The sequence below is a fragment of the Bubalus bubalis genome, chromosome 17 (assembly GCF_019923935.1).
Source record: "Bubalus bubalis isolate 160015118507 breed Murrah chromosome 17, NDDB_SH_1, whole genome shotgun sequence".
In the NCBI taxonomy this organism is placed as follows: domain Eukaryota; kingdom Metazoa; phylum Chordata; class Mammalia; order Artiodactyla; family Bovidae; genus Bubalus; species Bubalus bubalis.
The window spans coordinates 37,368,788-37,390,292 of NC_059173.1; the positions used below are offsets into that span (position 1 = coordinate 37,368,788).

General features: G+C 37.3%; 2 protein-coding genes across 2 annotated transcripts in view; one reads left to right on the top strand and one right to left on the bottom strand.

Moving 5' to 3' along the window:
• ADAD1 (adenosine deaminase domain containing 1) overlaps positions 1-2,587 on the top strand; it is a 78,166-nt gene extending 75,579 nt beyond the window's left edge. Inside the window, exon 13 of the mRNA XM_025268019.2 lies at positions 2,453-2,587. Coding sequence (XP_025123804.1) covers positions 2,453-2,460 — 8 coding nt within the window. The 3' untranslated portion in view covers positions 2,461-2,587. The remainder of the gene's footprint in view (positions 1-2,452) is intronic.
• Positions 1,831-6,582, bottom strand: IL2 (interleukin 2). Its single transcript, NM_001290855.1, is given in 4 exon segments — positions 1,831-2,191; positions 3,408-3,554; positions 6,275-6,337; positions 6,430-6,582. Coding segments are annotated over 4 exon segments (468 nt in total). The 5' UTR covers positions 6,577-6,582; the 3' UTR covers positions 1,831-2,080.
• Between the last annotated feature and the right edge of the window lie 14,923 nt (positions 6,583-21,505).

The window sequence follows — 21,505 nt, forward strand, 5'->3', positions numbered from 1 at the left end:
TTGAGTACTCACAGTGGCAGTAGCCAGGTTAGCATTTCTAAGTGAACAACCATGTTATTGAGCTCTTTTTTTATTTCCATACTTGTTACCATAGAATTTTGTTTGTGGACCTATTGAATAAGCACTGGATTGGCCAAGGAAAAAAACTGGCTGACATCCTCAGAAAGGGTCATCTTGTCCACCTGAATAATGAAAGCCTTCATTAATATCTTCAGATCCTCTGCCCATTCAAAGAGAGCCATTACATACCTCTTCTCCAGAACTTCTTGTCACTAATTTTACATTTTTTCTTCATATACCCAGTCATCTGGCAGTCTCATTCATCACTTTCCACAAGTCAGTCTATTCTAGATCCAAACTTCTGTCCATTTCTCCTTAAACATGAAACGGGCAACCAAGTTTGAATAGGGTTATTCTCCTGGGATCATCCATTCTGGCTGACACCAGCATCCAGCACAGATCTGTTTGTGAACCATGCTCTTTTCTCTCTTGTAGAACTCCCCCAAGAAGCCACAGGAGTGGGCTAAGGGAGAGGGGTTAAACCAGGTACTGTGAGAATCTAAACTGCCTCTTTATGAAGTTGACTTGTCCCTCTTGGATCTCTTTAGGCCTACTCACTTGCATTTTATAGTGAAATGCTGCTGTGCTGCCCAGTGTTAAATATTTCAGTCCATCAGTTAATAACTAGTTCATGATGGGCAGTTCAGGTTGCAGAATCATTTGGTGTCCTGTGGTCAGACATTGGTCTCTACCAGGATTTTGCTTTTAAATGGGGAATTATATGCAGAGTAGAGTGTGGTCTCTCTAAAAACTATAGAACTGTGTGGTCATTATCTTTCAGGGACTTTCTAGAGGCTTTTAACAACACCTCTATCACAAACACTTTGAATACCACTGGGTCTTCTGGGTCATATATCTCATGTGGCTGAGGAACTTGAATTGAGGCCTGGACCTGCAATATAGCCCTTTCTTGCTGGGGGCTTTACTGAAAACTGACAGCCTTATAGAGTTACCCTTCAAAAATGGGTCAGTATAGTGTATATAGCACACTTTCAGATTCCAGAGGCCCACCAAGCTGTGTACTTCTTTGCAGTTGGCCTTTCAAGACACAGAATCTTGTCCTCTACTTTAAAGGAAACTCCTAACGTTCAAGACACTACTGGACCCTTAGAAACTTCATTTTTGTGCCACATCCCTGAACTTGTTGCCCTTCTTCTACCCCACATTTGCCTTATTCGTGTACTACTCCTACTTGTTTCTTGTCAGCAAATCCAGTTAACATAACAGCACCAAAGTCATTGACCAGCATGGTATTCTTTGAAATAGTAAGATGATCAAGTACTCTCCAGACTAATGAGGACAGAGAGCAGTAAAACTGATAGATCCCTGGGATGAGACAGTTAAGATATTCTGTTGCCCATGTAATTTAAATGCAAATGGCAGTAGCTAGAGACTGTCAGTCAACTGTGCTCCCTGGAATAGTGCTATGGAGATGTGCTAGGAGGCTTTGTGATCCCTTTGAGCCCTCCGGAGAAGGACTCAAGCTAGTATTTCACCAGGCTAAGTCCCCATTCTGACTGATGACTCACATTGGAGTTTCAGAATTACAGGATCCTTTAGGGTCATTATCTAATAACTTCCCAGAATATCTCAATAATTCTCATTCTTTACTGAATAGGCTTCCACATGAATATCTCTTCCAAAATTGCTTGGGGAAATTTTTACAGTATATACCTGTGGCCATATTACAGAACTTTCCTTATTCTGTGCTATTCCCAGAATGACAAATAATCTGAGTTTGTTTTTATTCATCAACTTTATTAAATAATTTTAGTCAATGACCTGCATAGACATTATATTTAAAAAGTCAATATAAAAATAAATACTTTAGGATAAATAATTTAACTGAATTTTTTAGAGCCCGTAGGGCTTACAAAAAGAATCTTAAAAGATCCATATTTATCATCTTAAGACTAATAGTTACAAAAGGTAGGAAAACATACATCAAAAAATAAATATAAATTTTAAATATTTAAATAAATAGAAAGCCTGATAGTTTAAAATGAGAGGCACTTAGTTATCAAGTCATTGTTGAGTAGATGCTTTGACAAAAGGTAATCCATTTGTTCAGAAATTCTACAGCCTTTACTGTCGCATCATCATATTCACATGTGAATCCTGTTTCAGATCCCTATAAAAGAAAACATTTTAATTTTTAGTTCAAAGTAGTTTACCTTATATACAATTATTTTCAGTTCAAGTCTTATAGAGTTATGGCCTTTATTTTCAAGTATATTAAACATATTAACATTTACATTTTCTTCAAATGACCAAAATTATGTGCCTAAATTAGTGTATGTTGTAATATCCAGATAGTGACATACAAGCTGTAATTTAACTTGTGCTTTTTATTTAGGATGTCTATTAATTAATGAATTTTGTACTTTGACAGATGGATGAGGAAAGAGAGCCATGAATCTCTCACATCGCCCAAGTTCCTTGTATATTTCATGCTTCCTATGTGTTTAAAATTCTTAAGGTCCTGAAAGTGAGTATTACCTCTAAATAAAAAGTTAATTATCTGGTCCATTGGCCATTTTACTGGTTGCCATTTTTTTAAACAAATCTCTTAGTTCTTCTACCAAATGATAGGAAAACCCCATTTAAAAAGTATTTTGGGTAATCAGAATTAGCTATTCTGGAAGATGATCTGAAAAAATTTAAAAATATAGTAGGTCCTAAAAATATAGTAGGTCCCCTACATCCAAATGAGTTCTGTTCCAAAAGCAGGTTTGTAAGTTGAATTTTGTTTGTAAGTCCTACAGAGTTAGCCTAGGTACCCAACTTAACACAGTCAGCTATATACTGCTGCTTTTATACTTGCTTCTAGACATCCTGGGCTTGAAACAAAGATACCCACTACTACTGTACTCTATACAGTACTACACAATAAAGTACACAAAGCACAATCACTTGTAGAGGATGCAGGAAAGTGACAATGTATGCCAGACACGTGCACTAACTTTTATGATTGGACATGTGAATGCACATTCACATCTTTGAAAGTCCACAACTTAAAAATTCATATGTAGAGGACTTACTGTATATAATGACACCTGTCTCCTTTCTTTGAAATTCAATTCAGTATCTTCTCCCAATCCCAGTTTTGTGTTAATGTGAGGGGTGACAAAGTGCATTGGTAGGGGCTTGTCCCTGAGTGGATGGTAGATAGAAGCCCTCTAGCTTACACTTCCAATATCCACAATTTGTCACCTAACATAAAAATGACTTATATTCATAATGGACTTTAAATGCATGAGTACTTCACAAATACAAAATGTTACACAATGTTAAAATGCCCTTCCATTTATTTTATTTCCAGGAGAACAAATATAGTAATATTTTACCTGTAGTTCCAAAACTATTCTCTTGATATTGTCCATTGAATCCTTGATCTCTCTGGGGTTCAGGTTTTTGCTTGGAGCTAAATTTAGCACTTCCTCTAGAAGTTTGAGTTCTTCTAGTAAACACTTAAGATGCTTCAATTCTGTAGCCTTGAATAGTAGTAAAAGTAATTATCAGATCAATTTTCCCTGACTAAAGGTCAGAATCACAAATTAATATCAAAATTTATTTTATTAATAGAGACAGTATATAGTTTGTACCAATTCTGTTTCTCAGCATTACTATAAAGATGGATCAATATAGTTTACGTTATAAGACTGGAAAAATTAGAGTTTAGCTGCCCATAGTTAGCATTAACTGTTAGTTAACAAATAACAAGTCATTAATTTCAGCTTAATTTGGCTTTGCAAAAAAGGCAACATTTCTGCACCCAAATGCAAATTACCAGTATAGGTTGAATTCTTTTCCAGTCTGCTTAGAAGTTATTAGAGCCAAGAGTAGTCATAATTTGGAAGTATAGGTTCACATTCTATGATTCTAATATTTTAATAATGTAAGAGTTATGAATCATAGAATGTTAGGGACAGAGGGAGCTCTTGGATGCAATCTGTCACAATCGCAACATTTTATAGATTAGTTAATTGTGACTACTTACTAATGGCTTGATATAGCAAGGCCCATAAAACTACATCTTAATTTTTTACTTTTCTATAAAAATTATAGTAAGATGCATTGTTAAACATAACATCTCAATCAAATAAAAGCTTAAAGTATTTGAAGGATTTTTGGATAGGCTCCCTGATTTAGACATGTACACACACAAGTACACACATATACATACTCATATATATAATGATAATATTTCATATTTCTATGGTATATTATAATTTCAAAGTGTTTTGTCCTAAATAAGTCCATTTAAGTCTCACAGCCACCTTTTGACATACATAATACACTGTGTTATCACCATGTTACAAATAAGGAAACTAAATCTCAGAATTTAAGTGTCTTCCCCAAGGCCACATGACCAGGTGGTGTGTATGTGTGTGTGTACTCAGTTACATCTGACTCTTTGCGATGCTATGGACCATAGCCCACCAGGCTCCCCTGCCCGTGGGATTATCCAGGAGCCAGAACTAGATGTCAGTTCTTTTTCTTTATAGCATTATCATAACAACTTTTGAATTAAATGTTTTTGTACCTCTCTAAATTCTTTTGCAAACATGGAATAGTTGTAAAATGGAGAAATGAATGGAGTTTATCACATTACTTTTAGTTTCAGATAGATTTTGTGTTGTCATTTAGAAACTGTTAAATTTCAAAGAATTCTGCCACCCTGCACATAATCTGTTACCTCACTTTTAGAGAGAGAGGTAGGAATACACCACGTACATCTTATGACATTTTCATCTAATGCCCTTTCAACTTGCTACTAAAAATTAACAAGTTTAAGGCTTAAGTTTTTGACATGAACTTGGAGCTCTTTCCCTCAAAATAGTCTAGTGTCTTTATGCTAGTGGAAGTAAGAGTTATGTGACTCTGATTAGAGTCATAATAGAGGAGCATCTCTATTTCCTTTTCATCTTTTAAAAGGGCAGTTTGAAAAAAAGGGTGAAGAAAGTGAAAGTGTTAGTCGCTCAGTCATGTCTCTTTGCAACCCCATGGACCTTAGCCCCTCAGGCCCCAGTGTCCATGGGATTCTCCAGGCAAGAATAACTGGAGTGGGTTGTCATGCCCTTATCCAAGGGATCTTCCTGACCTAGGGATTGAACCTAGATCTCCTGCATTGCAGGCAGATTCTTTACCTTCTGAGCCATCAGGGAAGTCTCAAAGGGTAGTCTGATATCTAATTTCCTCAAAGTTGAAAGAGGGTGATCAATGGAAATTCACCCATGACCCTTAAAACACACTTTTCTTATGGGCTATTCACCCAAGGACAAGCTCTTTCCAGGATCAGAGTCTTGGCCATTACCTTTGACTGGCATAACAACTAGGAAACTTGACACACCTAGTATATCTCTAGGAGCTTGGATGATGCTTATCTGTCTGAATCCCCAGACAACCAAATAGAACTTTTAGTCTTGGAATATAAGTCATATAGCATCAGAAGTGTCTAGGTTTATTGACATAAAAGATGTGTAAGTCCCAGTTTTTACTCTATACTCTCCAGGAAGAATTTTGTCCTTATTATTACTTCTAATTGTTACTGCTTATATGGCATTTCTCGTATGCCAGGCACTATTTTGAGTACTTTACATTTATTCCTTAATTCTCACAAAAGTGTATGAAGTATATACAATTATCATTTACATAAGAGACTGTGTCAACAAAGAGAATAGGTAACTTGCTCAAGGTTACAAAAGCTTGGACATGGCAGAGCTGAGATTTCAGGTTAAATAATCTGCCCTAGGATCTGTGCTATGGATTAGTGCTATACTGCCTCTTGAAGGAAGATCCTTAAGAATCCTTCCTAAAACAATAAAGGATTTTTTCAGATGGGCCCTCTGAAATCAGTTTTGCTAATTTGAATGGTAAAGTGATATGCTCAAGTATCTCCAGAGTTTTATATTTTTAAATAAAAAAGTAAGTCAACACAATCTTTTTAAATATCATCCCAGCAATAAAGTGAGAATATTATTCCTTTTTTCCCATTTCCTCTACCCCAAAATATACGTAAGTATATATTTTTAAAAAACTGCAAAGCCATTTTTCAGAAGCCCATTATCAAACTTGAGATTCTTTTTAAAAAGATACTGAAGTTACTATTTCTTCTCCTCAGATGAGGTGCTACTAATCCACTTAGTGTGTAAATTTTCACATTACTTTCAGTTTTACTAAAATTAAATTGAACATAGAAAGTTGTACTTACGTTAACCTTGGGCACGTAAAAGTTAAATGTATGCATCCTGGAGAGCTTGAGGTTCTCAGGATTCTGAGAAAGCATAACAGATTGTTATTTAAAAAGCAGATTCCAGTTAGAAAAATTAAATGTAATAATTTGAGTAAGACAGAAAATAAACTTACTTTAACTTTCTCCAAAAGCAACTGTAAATCCAGCAGCAATGACTTCACTTCTTTCATTGTGTTCCCCGTAGAGCTTGAAGTAGGTGCACCGTTTGCAACGAGTGCAAGAGTTAGTGCAATGCAAGACAAGAGTTGTATCTTGTACATTGTGGCAGGAGTTGAGGTTACTGTGAGTAGTGATTAGAGAGGCAGATAGGAAGTTCTAGAACAAGAGAAGCAATTTATACTTTTAATTCTGGAAAAATATGATGGGGGTGTCAAAATGTTTTACATATTACACATACTTTCAAAGATTCTACCTGTGTGGCAAAAAGCATTACCTTTATTTTTCCTCTTCTGATGACTCTTTGGAATTTCTTTAAACCCCCATAAACTGACTGAATGGATGTAGGTGAAATCCCTCTTGGTTACATTAGCCCACACTTAGGTGGCAGTTCTAATTCATACAACTAACGCCTTCTGTATGAAACAGTTTTTCCTCCCTCTTTCTTTAAGGGGGTGGGGATACAAAAATGGCTCATGAAAAATTTCTCTTTGTCATAAAACTGTGCGGAACATGTGGAGCACCATGTTGTGGTGGACAAGAACAAGAGTAAATAGATGAAAAGAATAAATTTTTAGATTTGTTGATTAAACAGGAAGAATATTGGTTTCCTGTTCCAGGATGGCTTTACCTTTTTATCTCCACAATGACTGAGCTAATGCATACAATGTGATAGATTACTTCTTACACAATCAGCTAGAGAGGTACTAAAATTAGAATACATAAAATACTGAGTTTGGGGCACTGTTTTATGCTGTTTTAATTTTAATGTGTTTCTTGTGTCTGTTTACATCTCTTAATGTCTGTTGTACTTTTTTTTAATAGTGTGGTGTTTAACAAATACTCAGAAAAGGATTTGCATACAAGAGTACTACTACTGCTAGCTGTGTGTGGGGGTAGGGTATTAGTCATTTTTTTTACAAATTTGTTTTTGCTCCTTTATTATTTTTTATGGGCATTAAGGGAATATAATGAGAGTTGGAATGTTGCCAGAATCAAGGATGATTTTTTCTTCCTCTCAGTCTCTCAGGGGCCATTTGAGCTATAAAAGTCTTTCTCCCTCTTCATGCCCATTTCATTTCTTTCTATTTGTTGAATGATTACTTGTATTTCTTTAAATATAAGGAAGAAAATTAGCATAACAATAGGAATCCCCAGGCTTGTTTATAGGAAGCTTACTAACTGGAATTTATGGATACCATTTGTATATTTTTTAGGAGAAAGGTAATATGGCTAGCTTGAGGTGTACCAGTACTGGCCTAGTTATTGTGGCTGGGAGTGAGAAAGACAGGGTAATAAGCAGTCCAAAAGGCCATGATGAGCCATGGAATGTGTATGCGTGTATGTGTGTGTGTCCTGTGGATTGAGAGCAATTCTCAGAATAGGGGTATTTGGGCTCAGTTACTCCAACATATGGTGACTGCAACAGATGGTGACTGCAGCCATGAAATTAAAAGATGCTTACTCCTGGAAAGATAAGTTATGACCAACCTAGATAGCATATTGAAAAGCAGAGACATTACTTTGCCAACAAAGGTCCGTCTAGTCAAGGCTATGGTTTTCCCTGTGGTCATGTATGGATGTGAGAGTTGGACTGTGAAGAAGGCTGAGCGCCGAAGAATTGATGCTTTTGAACTGTGGTGTTGGAGAAGACTCTTGAGAGGCCCTTGGACTGCAAGGAGATCCAACCAGTCCATTCTGAAGGAGATCAGCCCTGGGTGTTCTTTGGAAGGAATGATGCTAAAGCTGAAACTCCAGTACTTTGGCCACCTCATGCGAAGAGTTGACTCATTGGAAAAGACTGATGCTGGGAGGGATTGGGGGCAGGAGGAGCAGGGGACGACAGAGGATGAGATGGCTGGATGGCATCACTGACTCGATGGACGTGAGTTTGAGTGAACTCTGGGAGTTGGTGATGGACAGGGAGGCCTGACATGCTGTGATTCATGGCGTCACGAAGAGTTGGACACGACTGAGCGACTGAACTGAACTGAACTGACTCCAACATAACTCTTACAATACAGACGCCAGAACTCTAGCAATAAAAGTTACTAAGAGGGGTATTCATTACAATTCTTGGAGCACCTTTATGAAAAAATAAAGTACTACAAAAAAACTTGTGACTAACAAATACTCAGAAATGAGTTTACATTCAAGGGGTCAATGCTAGTTTTATAGTAGACTTTATATATGCCATGTATAGGGCTTCTCTGATGGCTCAGCGGTGAAGAATCCACCTTTAGTGCAGGAGATGCAGGTTCAATCCATGGGTCAGGAAGACTCCCAGGAGCAGGAAATGTCAAGCTACTCCAATATTCTTGCCTGAAAAATTCCATGGACAGAGGAGCCTGGTGGGGTACATTCCATGGGGGTCACAAAGAGTCAGATGTGACTGAACATGAAAGCGTTCAAAGAGTGCCATGTATAAACCAATCCATAAGTTTCTAGTTTTTATGTTTTCACTCCTTAATAAATTTAGATTTAGCCTCTAAAGCACCTGTGACACTGAGTGTAACAATAATAGTTATAAAATAATACCAGATCAGTATTTTTTAGTCATTAGATCAGGTAGGATACTTGGGATTATGTTCATTAGCACTCAGTACAGTGCACTAACTGCCTGAATGATGGTATAGATATATACTTCTAATTTAAACTGGGAAAATTTGAGGAAATACTTTTCCAAGCCATGTCTTACAACTTCCCCATTTTTACTACCTTATTTATTTTTTTCTATTCTGTAGACAGATATTTCTCTAACTCCTATATACTGTCAGGTATATAGAAAGAAAAAAAGTATGCACAGACACATGATTTCGTTTAAGCCTTACCTGTGAAGTGATGGTACCATTTTGTAGATTAGAAAATTGAACGTCAGAGAAGTTAAATAATTTGTTCTAAGTTATTTAGCCCTTACTTCCAGTTTGAGACAGAACAAGGATTTGAAATCAGAATATTCTTACTCCAGACTCCACACTCTTATCATTTATATTCTTTCTCAAAGGAAACATGTGCAGTAGAAAATTCATAGGTAGACAAGTATAATGCCAGGTAAAAGGTGATTACTGCCTTCAGAAAGGTGGATATAAACAATTTTGAAGAAGAAACATGACTTTAAACTGAATTTTGACAACATGGTTAAAATGTAGATATGTAAATTTAAGATTAAGTTGAGGGTAGGTAGGCAGGAAAGGTTATACATTCTGTGAGCATAATTTTTACTTTTTTTTGTTGGTCACACCACAGGGCATGTGGCCTCTTAGTTCCCTGATACTGGAATAAACCAGTGCCTCCCTTACTGGAAGTACAGAGTCTTAACCACTGGACAACCAGGGAAGTCCAGGTTATACATTCTAAGGAACACAGTGGTACTTAAAAAGAACAGAGAAAAATGGTTCAGTACTTTTTAGATATGCATTAGACAATATTCTGAAGAATATGAAACATCTTCCTAAAATGTAAAAACAAGCATTACAGTTCCTAAAGAGGAAAAAAAGTAAAGAAAAAGCCAGATTATAGGCAAATAACTTTTTCTTTTAGAAAAGATTAGAGACAAATGATCATGCTCTTTTCCTTATTTTATTTTATTTTTTTTTTTTTTACTAAAAACTGCGTAATGTCTCTCTGTAGCTTTCAAATCAAAACCACAAATTTAGCATTAGTTCTAAGGGAAAGGCTATTTGGTAATCTGTGTGTCAACTCTGTTATACTTGTTTCACTTCTTTAAAGACTTTGAGTGTCTCTTCCAGCATCATCAGCTCAGGCTTTTACCCTTCCAGAGTGGAAGGATTCACACCCACACTTTTTTTCTGTGTGGGGGCTTTTCCAGCAAGGCCTTTGATGTTCTCAGAGTCTTGATATTTGTATTTCTCCGGCTATTTCCATTAGAGAATAGGTCAGTGTATGGCTGAATTGACAGGACCCTGTAGAAAATTGAATTCCTAAGCCCCTGCCTTGTCCTTATTATTGTGTAACAAAGCATCATTATAGAAGCTTGGGGAGAAAGCTACAGCAAACATACACTGTGGCAAACTTTCACTTTTTAACATGTCTGACACATCAGCTGGTTTCTCTGGCTATAGCAGTAATAGAATCAGTAGTAGACTGCTAACTGCCACGTGTCACATTCCCTATTTCCCCTGTGAAAACTAAATTTCACTATCAATAAGCAGCTATTTTAGTTGCTTAACGTTGTTTGTGAGTCTGTCTCAGAGTCAGGAGTAACCCAGGTCCCTAAAGCTGTCTTCCAAAGAGGTTGGTCAGTCAGTTGCATAATTGTCCAGCCATGACTTTCAAGAACTCTGTCTCGTGCAAGAATTTCTTCTTTCTGAGCCTTTTTCACAGCTTTGTAAAACTTTAATTTGGTCTGGAGCTTGATGCCTGTATTAATGTACGTCTTGTTGGTTTCTCTAAAGGTCTCTTGACTTTTCAAGATATAGTTCTCTCCCTTTAGACTATATTGTTGGCTAAGCTCCATACCATCTAGAGAGATTTTTTTACTAGGAACTCTGTTTCCTATGAAAATCCAGATTTCCTCAGGCATAGGATGGTGACCATTCTTTGTCTTTACTAGACCTATGGTCCTCCATAATGTGATACCACTTCTGTAAATATGTCTGTGAATCACAATTAAGTCTTATTTGCATGGGGTCTTCCGAGTGGTAAATTTTAATGGTGTTCACAACCTTTTGGATGAATTATTTCTTGGATACTTTTATTTTTGCAAAGTATTTTAAAATTGATTATTTTATTGAGTCGCATTCTGCTGATAAGAAATTTAACATTTGTAGAGGTTGACTTAGGAGAAGGCAATGGCACCCCACTCCAGTACTCTTGCCTGGCAAATCCCAAGGACAGAGGAGCCTGGTGGGCTGCAGTCCATGGGGTTGCTAAGAGTTGGACATGACTGAGCGACTTCACTTTCACTTTTCACTTTCATGCATTGGAGAAGGAAATGGCAACCCACTCCAGTGTTCTTGCCTGGAGAATCCCAGGGATGGGGGAGCCTGGTGGGCTGCCGTCTTTGGGGTCGCACAGAGTCAGATATGACTGAAGTGACTTAGCAGCAGCAGCAGAGGTTGATTTGCCCAAGACCACATTCCTAAATTAGTGGTGAAGTTAGAGCAAAAGTCAAGGCTTCCTTGTCTCTAATTTCATGCATTTCCCATGTTAAGCAGTGATGCCAAATTCTAGGTCCATTATGCTGCATAGAAAAAGCTGAATTGTGCCCATTTTCCATCTCACTTATTCTCTCAGTAATAGCTGATGAATCAAGTGAGGCATCATCCACTATCCACCTTCATTTAAGCAACACCTTGTCTAAGCAGCTTTAGGATTTCTAAGAATTTAGAGCAGCTGAATTCATATAGTAGCTATAAAAGCTGGGTTTTGCTCACATCTTTTAATCTCTTTCTGGGGTCTTTTAAAAGCACTAGAGCATTTGATATTTCCTAACACTTCTCCCATGTTTAAAGTAAGAAAATGATTGTGTCCAATGTGGATTTAAGCTGCATTGTCCTTTTAGGAGTGCAGTATCCAAGGTTGATATGAAGATATTACACACAAGGCAATTGCATTTGTCAACTAAGAGACAGCTCACACTTAAATGCGATGAGAATAGGAGTATCTTCAAAACCTTTTCTGGAAATTTCCTTTTTGTGTAAATATCCAACCCCTATGACAAATCACACACCACCTGACCTGCCTCTTGAGAAATTTGTATGCAGGTCAGGAAGCAACAGTTAGAACTGGACATGGAACAATAGACTGGTTCCAAATAGGAAAGGGAGTACGTCAAGGCTGTATATTGTCACCCTGCTTATTTAACTTCTATGCAGAGTACATCATAAGAAACACTGGACTGGAAGAAACACAAGCTGGAATCAAGATTGCCGGGAGAAATCTCAATAACCTCAGATATGCAGATGACACCACCCTTATGGCAGAAAGGGAAGAACTAAAAAGCCTGAAGAGGAACTAAAAAGCCTCTTGATGAAAGTGAAAGTGGAGAGTGAAAAAGTTGGCTTAAAGCTCAACATTCAGAAAACGAAGATCATGGCATCCAGTCCCATCACTTCATGGGAAATAGATGGGGAAACAGTGGAAACAGTGTCAGACTTTATTTTTCTGGGCTCCAAAATCACTGCAGATGGTGACTGCAGCCATGAAATTAAAAGATGCTTACTCCTTGGAAGAAAAGTTATGACCAACCTAGATAGCATATTCAAAAGCAGAGACATTACTTTGCAAACAAAGATCCGTCTAGTCAAGTCTATGGTTTTTCCTGTGGTCATGTATGGATGTGAGAGTTGGACTGTGAAGAAGGCTGAGCACCGAAGAATTGATGCTTTTGAACTGTGGTGTTGGAGAAGACTCTTGAGAGGCCCTTGGACTGCAAGGAGATCCAACCAGTCCATTCTAAAGGAGATCAGCCCTGGGATTTCTTTGGAAGGAATGATGCTAAAGCTGAAACTCCAATACTTTGTCCACCTCATGCGAAGAGTTGACTCATTGGAAAAGACTCTGATGCTGGGAGGGATTGGGGGAAGGAGGAGCAGGGGACGACAGAGGATGAGATGGCTGGATGGCATCACTGACTCGATGGACGTGAGTCTGAGTGAACTCCGGGAGTTGGTGATGGACAGGGAGGCCTGGCGTGCTGCGATTCATGGGGTCGCAAAGAGTCGGACACGACTGAGAGACTGAACTGAACTGAACTGATGACAAATCACACAACAATGACTAGAGTTAGAACATGACAGTCTTCTGATGGTAATGGTAATAGATCTGTAAAGCACTTCAAATTCATAAAAGTACTTTCATATCCATTTATCTCATTTCACAGCAAAAAAAAAAAGGAAAGAAATTTTCTGGCTGTATGTATTTCATGAAGACCTTTATTCTCTTCATACATTAAGAATTAAGCCTTGCAACTTATAAATAAATACTAGCTTTCTCCTCTGTGGAAATAAATGCCTTCATTAAAATCATTGTAAAAATAAAGTTATTATTTATGTTTAAGTTCTCTACTAACCATTGGTTCTGTCCTCTTCTACAGAAGCTTCGGATGCATCATTAACAGTCCATTGTTCCATGATTCCTAATGTTGAAAGATAAACTGAGGCATGCCAAAACTTTTTAAACTTTATTTGAGCAAAAGTCAATCTGAATCGGGCATCATCCAATCTAGCAGACAGAAGGGAACTCTGGGGAGCTGTACAAAATGAAAGACTTTTACAGCTAAGAAGGGAATGGGAACAAGGAAGTTATACTAGACAAAAAAGTGGATTGGTTTTTGCAAGGTTACTTTCCTTTAGGAAATTTCAGGAATGTATCAAGCAGATTACCTAACTAATGCTGATTAGGCAGTTCCCAGTTAGAGTTTCTGAGAGAACCAAAACTGTAATTAAGTCTTGGTTTACTGATGTGGGGCTTAGCATAAGTGATTCCATTTTGGCCTGTTGTTTTTAACACTAGTATATTTTTTAAAGATTGTAGCCTGATTTTTTGTTTAAAAATTATAACATTATATAATTATAAAATAATTCATATTATAGAAAGTTTGGAAGAAAAAAAGTGAAAAAATTTAAAATCAACTATAATCTTACTGGGTAGACATAACTGTTGTTATCACATGCAGTATTTATGTCCATCCAGTCTGTTTTCTTGGTATGGTTTTACATGCTTTTCTCTTAGTCATGTGTTATAAACATCTCACATATTAAGTATTCTTTAATAGTTGCATAGAATTCTGTTGTGTGACTGGAATTATTGGAATTTACATTAATTATGTTCACAATTATGAATAGTGCTGTAATTCACTAAACTATTTTGCATGTAAATATTTGTGCAAATTTCTGGTTTTCCTTTTAGGATAAAACCCTAGAATTGGAATTACTGGATCAAAGAGTTTTAAGGCTTTTGATACTTATTCAAAAAGTTCTTAACAACTTAGCACTCCTTATCAGTGGTATAAGCCTATATTTCTGTACCAATTACATAGTTTCCATATGATCAAATAAGGGTGGAGCAAGAGGGAGAAAGCAGAGATGGTAAAATGTATGCTGATTGCTGGTTATACTAATATATTCAGTTCCATATTTGGAATTGGGAATCAAGTAGACCTGAGTGCCAGTCCTCTTTATCACTCACTGGATGTGTGACCTTGAGCAAATTTCTTATCCTCCATAAGCCTATTGTTTCATTTCTAAAATGACAGTATGGACCTAAGTGGAGTTTTGTGTGAATGACCAATAAAATAGTACATGAAAGCACAAAACACTAATCTAATAACTTTGGATGGCTGAGTAATCCCATGACCTGTTTCTGATATGCTGCTCCCTCTCTGTTTTCTAAGCTATTTTTGTTTAATGATGGCATTTGCTTTGCAAGCTGTTTTGATATCATCCAGGTTTACCTATTTGCCTAATATGAAGGTTGAAAAAGAAATAGGTGGAGATTTTTTTACCATGTCAGCATTGCTCAGGTTAAACTTAGATAAAGTCTAACTAAACCAAATAATTCTTAATCATTCTATAAGGTTACTAGAGGTAAAATATAATGGAGATATTATCCCATAATATATGTCAGTCCCATCTAAGGAAATCTCTCTCCATTGTAGAGGAGGAACAGTCATTTTCCCTTTATACTTCTATGTGCTCTGCTGAGACCCTTCCCCCCACATACACAGACCATACCCCCCCACCACCTCCAGAATAAAAGACAGATTACTAGGAGAAAAAATAAATAATTTTAGGTACATACATATGTACCTACAGGAGCCGTGTAAAGATTTGAGCCTCAAAAGGCAGCCAGATGGTTGAGGCTTAGATACCATCCTAAGCTAAGAAATAGGATAGGGGTCTGGGGCTTCGAGATCTGGGGCTTCAAAGAGGGGAAAGGTGTTTCTTGGGAAAGTGAGAAGAGGAAATGTTTGGTAAGCAAAGGTTGCTCTGCCATGCAGATACATCTCTCGAGTTAAAAAATTATCTTTGTTATGTAATTGCTTTCTTCCTGGTACAGACTCCTCTGGAAAGTAAATGTTCCCTGTAAGTACAGATTTCTCTTATAAAAGGGTAACTTTTACACTGTTTTCAGAAATGTTCCTGTGTCTGCAGTTTCTCAAAATAATCAACTAGAAATAATTCTTACAGCCAAAGAAGCATATTTTGGGGTGGCATATTCTGCTGTGCTTCACCATCAAAATTGACCTATCCTGATCTGAGTTGAAGAACAATCTCATTCCTCTGAAACAACCAAAACTCTGAACATTGACTAATAACCGCCGATGTGCTGAATTATTAACAGTGTCTGCTTGGAGTGCTGTTTTGAGAATAAGTCTGTCCTCAGTGAAGTGCACATGGGTATATGAAGTGCACTGAAGTATATTCAGTCTGCAGTGGGCTCTGGGATGTGGAATAACAGCCTGCACGCCAAGTTTTTAACATTTCTGCTCTATGCTCATGCTTTCTTTAGGCCAAGTTCCAGCAAACTTTGTTATTTGTTTTCAAGAGCAGGATAGATTAGAAGCAATTGTAGGAACTGGGCTGCCTGCAGAATAAATGATTGCCAGTGGTTAAAAGTATTTTAAAAGTGAAGGCGATATGGGGACCAAAGGAAAGCACATTCTTCTGAAACTTTAGTATGTGCTCCAGTAACCCCATGCACGCTAGTAACCATTTATAATAGCAGAATATAATGACTAATATTCACAGTGATGACCTACCTCTTCAAAAAACATTGAAATTATGCTTTGCCTTATTAAAATCTGCTTTGTTTAGGAAGTCAATTTATATGTAATATTTTTATGGAAGATTCTAATACAAATGTTTAAGATAAAAAATCTGATATTTTAGCTAAAGCAAATGAGATCATGTCTTCACATGTCAGCAGACCAAGTCAAAAATAATTTTTTTATTTAAATTTATTATTTTAATTAGAGGCTAATTACTTAACAATATTGTATTGGTTTTGCCATACAACAACATGAATCCGCCACGGGTGTACACATGTTCCCAATCCTGAAGACAGCAATGCTAGAGAAGAGGAGGGAGTCAAACAAATCAACACTCTACTGGGCCTCTCTCATGCAAATCATAGAGAATGGAAGGAGGATCCAGGCTCTTTAAGATGTAACCTTCTGTTGCAGGGAACAGCAGGAAAGCTTCCATACTACCTCACAGTTACTCAGCTTTTTATGCTGGTAGAGCTTCTAGAAGTAGATAGGTGGCTGATTTTAGTCAAACTTGCCTCATATAATTTTTTTAAATGTATGATTATATGCTTTATTCTTAATTCTCTACCTCTGACAATATTAGGCAAATAATTCTGGACTACTCACTGGATGATATTGGGATTCTTGTAGAATTCATTTCACCTCTTAGGCCAAACTTGTCTATAGATTAACCCACATATATTTCTGTGTGTGTACTTGTATGTGCGTATACATATAGATATATCTGTAGTTAATTCCTATTTTTTTGTGAATTTGGACAAATATCCATAGAATTATCCATAGAATGTATTAAGGAACTTACACTGCCAAATCTCTTTCATTTGATTTCATTTTAATTTGATTTCATAAATTGTGAGCCAGAATTATCACCATTTTGTTGCTGTTGTCCAGTTGCTAAGTTGTGTCCAACTCTTTGCAGCCCCATGGACTGCAGCACGCCAGGCTTCCCTGTCCTTCACTATCTCCCAAAGTTTACTCAAATTCATTGAGTTGGTGATGCTCTCTAACCATCTCCTCTGCCGCCCTCTTCTTCTTTTGCCTTTGATCTTTCCCAGCATCAGGGTCTTTTTCCAGTGAGTCGGCTCTTACCATCAATAGATGAGGTTATTTTAACCTAGGAGGAAAATCTTGTAAGTTTGTTGACAGTCATTAAGCTTCTAACCATACTGAAGGTACACAGTCATTGAAAATATTTATATTAATAACACTTTTCTTATGCAGAACTAACATGGAAAATTGAGATTCCTCCCTCGTCTCACCTTTTACATGTTTCTCACATTGTAAGTCAGCAATATAGGACAGTTCTTACAAAACCATTGGGCTAATATTAAAATGTGGAGTGTACCAAAAACCTAGTTATTTCTAGCACCCCTTTCATTCCTAAGCAGAGGGAGTCCTTGGTGCAACCCATGGACCATCTGGAAGGCACCCTAGATGTGGGTATAATGGGCATCTTTAAAGTTGTTTTATTCTGAGTTTGGGTATGTTTGAGGGGAAGCAACACTGAGAAGAATACTCAGAGGTGAATCCTCGCTCAGGTAAGATGCAGGTACAGTTTCTAAAAGAATAGTTGAAGATTGGCTGCTTCATAGACCAGATTGATGGTGAAATGTTTTCAATATAGCAGCTGGTAACATAATAATGCTTAAGAATTTGACTTCTGTAAGTGAGGAATCATTTGATGTAGAACTACCTATAAAATGAGAAAAGGCAGCATAAAAGTACAAAAAAGTATTCTTGAGGTGAGGCAAAAGTTAACATGTTTTCTGTGTTGAATATCCAAAAAAACAGTAATTTTATTATACATCACATTGTAGGTAGACTATATAATCCAAGATAATTACACTCTTTGCTCCATTCTATGTTGGCTGTGGTGGTTAAAATTTCAGCTATGAGGAATATTTTTATGTGGCTATAATATCACTGAAAGTTCTATTTACCTGCTCATTTACCACTTAGAAGAATAAATAAAATGAAATCCTAGTATCCCTTAGATTTCAAGATACTAATTCATTGTTCTCTACATTAACGTAGGTTAAGGGGGAATGGAACAAAAAGAATTTGATTAAGCATTAGGGATGATTTAAGTTTGAATTATATGGTACTGTTTCCTAGGGAATATAAATTCAGGTGCCACGTGACAGTAGTGAGGGTAGGACCACATGAGGGTCTCAAGGCCTGGGTAACAGGCCATCTTTCTCCTGAAAGGAGAAAGAACAAACAATCTATTGCAGGCTCATCTCAATCCAGTCCTATCTATATTTGAAAAAATGAAGTTGCACTTTTACTGTCTCAGGAGCAGCTATGAGACACTGGATTACTTTGGAACCTCCTGAATACCTTATTTTCTTCTGATACAAAGGTGTTTTTAAAGGTTACCCTGTTATTTCTGTTGTAGAGAATGCTAATTTCCTACTAATATCTGTTCCCTCTTGCTTCGAGAGTGAGGTTCTGAGTTTTAACTGGATACAGTACTGCTCCCTGGTAAAAATCACATTCCCTGGTTTTTCTTTGCAATGAGGTGTGGCCTTGCAGATACAATAACGAGTTCTAGTGACTCTCAGACATAAAGACAGGGTACCACACTGTAGGAATATAAGAGCTGAGAGCTAAGATACCAATACTTTCATGAAATTACCAAATCAACTCTGCCAAGTTCCTGAATTGCTTTTTGTGAGAGCAAAGTAAACATATCTGCTTAAGATACTTTTATTTTGGGTTTCTGATTATATGTCCCTAACAGTACTATATGAGTTCATTAGGCTTTGTTCTTTCTTAAACAATCCTATTTGGTTATTTTGACTGCAAAATATTCAAGGTACATGATTAAACATCATTATGGGCTATGAGGTACAAAAATAAGTTGCCATCCCTAGGCTACAGAATCTTATATTTTAGTAGGTAAATGCATGGAGACAGTAAATGCATGGAGATGGGTAGCTGGTTAATTGCTAACTGTCAAATTTGCTGGCTTCTACTGGTCATGTATGGATGTGAGAGTTGGACTGTGAAGAAAGCTGAGCACCGAAGAATTGATGCTTTTGAACTGTGGTGTTGGAGAAGACTCTTGAGAGGCCCTTGGACTGCAAGGAGATCCAACCAGTCCATCCTAAAGGAGATCGGTCCTGGGTGTTCTTTGGAAGGACTGATGCTGAAGCTGAAACTCCAATACTTTGTCCACCTCATGTGAAGAGTTGACTCATTGGAAAAGACCCTGATGCTGGGAGGGATTGGTGGCAGGATGAGAAGGGGACAGAAGAGGATGGGATGGCTGGATGGCATCACCAACTCAATGGACATGAGTTTGAGTGAACTCCAGGAGTTGGTGATGGACAGGGAGGCCTGGCGTGCTGTGATTCATGGGGTCGCAAAGAGTTGGACACAACTGAGTGACTGAACTGAACTGGTGTAAAAATAGACATGAGATCAATGGACTAGAATTGAGAATTCAGAAATGTACTTTTAATTTTAGTCAATTGATTTTTGACAGGGATGCTAAGATAATTCAATGGAGGAAGAATAATCTTTTCAACAGCTGGTGCTGGGACAACTGAATATCTATATTTGAAAAAATGAAGTTGCACTTTTACTTCATACCATATACAAACATTAACTCAAAATAGACATGAAACTAAATTTTAGACCTAAAATTATGAAACTAATTGAATAAAATATTCTTTGAATTAGATAATGATTTCTTAGCTATGTCTCTAAAAGAAAAATTAACAAAAATAATAAATTATACCTCACCAAAATTTAAAACATTTGTGCTTCAAAGGACACCGTAAAGAAAGTGAAAAAATGATCAACAGAATGGGAGAAAATATTTGCAAATCATATATCCATATAAATTGTTGTTTATATCTAGAATGTGTAAAGAACTCTTGCAACTCTTGCAAAGGACAAATAACCCAGACTTAAAGTGGCCAAATAATTTGATATTTCTCCAAAACAAGATGTATACATGCCACATAAAAAGATGCTCAATATCATTAATACTTGGGGAAAAGCAAACAAAAACCATGATGAGATTCCTTTGCATACCAGTTGGTATAACTGAAATAAAGACTCTATAATGTGTTTGCAAGGATATGAAGAAATTGGAACAATGATGTGTTGCTAGTGAAAATGAGAAATAATGGTCCAGGTGATTTGTAAAACAGTTTGACAGTTCCTCAAAATATTAAACCTAGAGTACCTTCAGTTAAGTTCAGTCACTCAATTGTGTCTGACTTTTTGTGACCCCATGGACTGCAGCATGCCTGCCCATCACCAACTCCCAGAGCTTGCTCAGACTCATGTCCATCGAGTCCATGATGCCATCCAACCATCTCATCCTCTATCATCCCCTTCTCCTCCTGCTTTCAATCTTTCCCAGCATCAAGGTTTTTTCCAGTGAGTCAGTTCTTCTCATCAGGTGGCCAAAGTATTGGCGTTTCAGCTTCAGCATTAGTCCTTCCAAAGAATATTCAGGATTGATTTCCTTTAGGATGGACTGGTTGGATCTCCTTGCAGTCCAAGGGACTCTCAAGAGTCTTCTCCAACACCACAGTTCAAAAGCATCAGTTCTTTAGCACTCAGCTTTTTTATGGTCCAACTCTCACATCTGTACATAACTACTGGAAAAACTATAGCTTTGACCAGACAGACCTTTGTCAGCAAAGTAATAACTCTGCCTTTTAATATGCTGTCTAGGTTGGTCATAACTTTTCTTCCAAGGAGCAAGTGTCTTTTGATTTCATGGCTGCAGTCACCGTCTGCAGTGATTTTGGAGCCCAGAAAAATAAAGTCTGTCACTGTTTCCACTGTTTCCCCATCTATTTGCCATGAAGTGATGGGACTGGATGCCATGATCTTAGTTTCTGAATGTTGAGCTTTAAGCCAACTTTTTCACTCTCCTCTTTCACTTTCATCAAGGGGCTCTTTAGTTCTTCACTTTCTGCCATTAGGGTGGTGTCATCTGCATATCTGAGGTTATTGATATTTCTCCTGGCAATCTTGATTCCAGCTTGTGCTTCATCCAGCCCAGGCATTTTGCCTGATGTATTCTGCATGTAATTTAAGTAAGCAGGGTGATGATATACAGCCTTGACGTACTCTTTTTCCAATTTTGAACCAGTCTGTTGTTCCATGTTTTCTTCTAACCGTTACTTCTTGACCTGCATACAGGTTTCTCAAGAGGCAGGTAAGGTGGTCTGGTATTCCCATCTGTTTCCAAATTTTCCACAGTTTATTGTGATCCACACAGTCAAAGGCTTTGGCATAGTCAATAAAGCAGATGGAGAAGGAAATGGAAACCC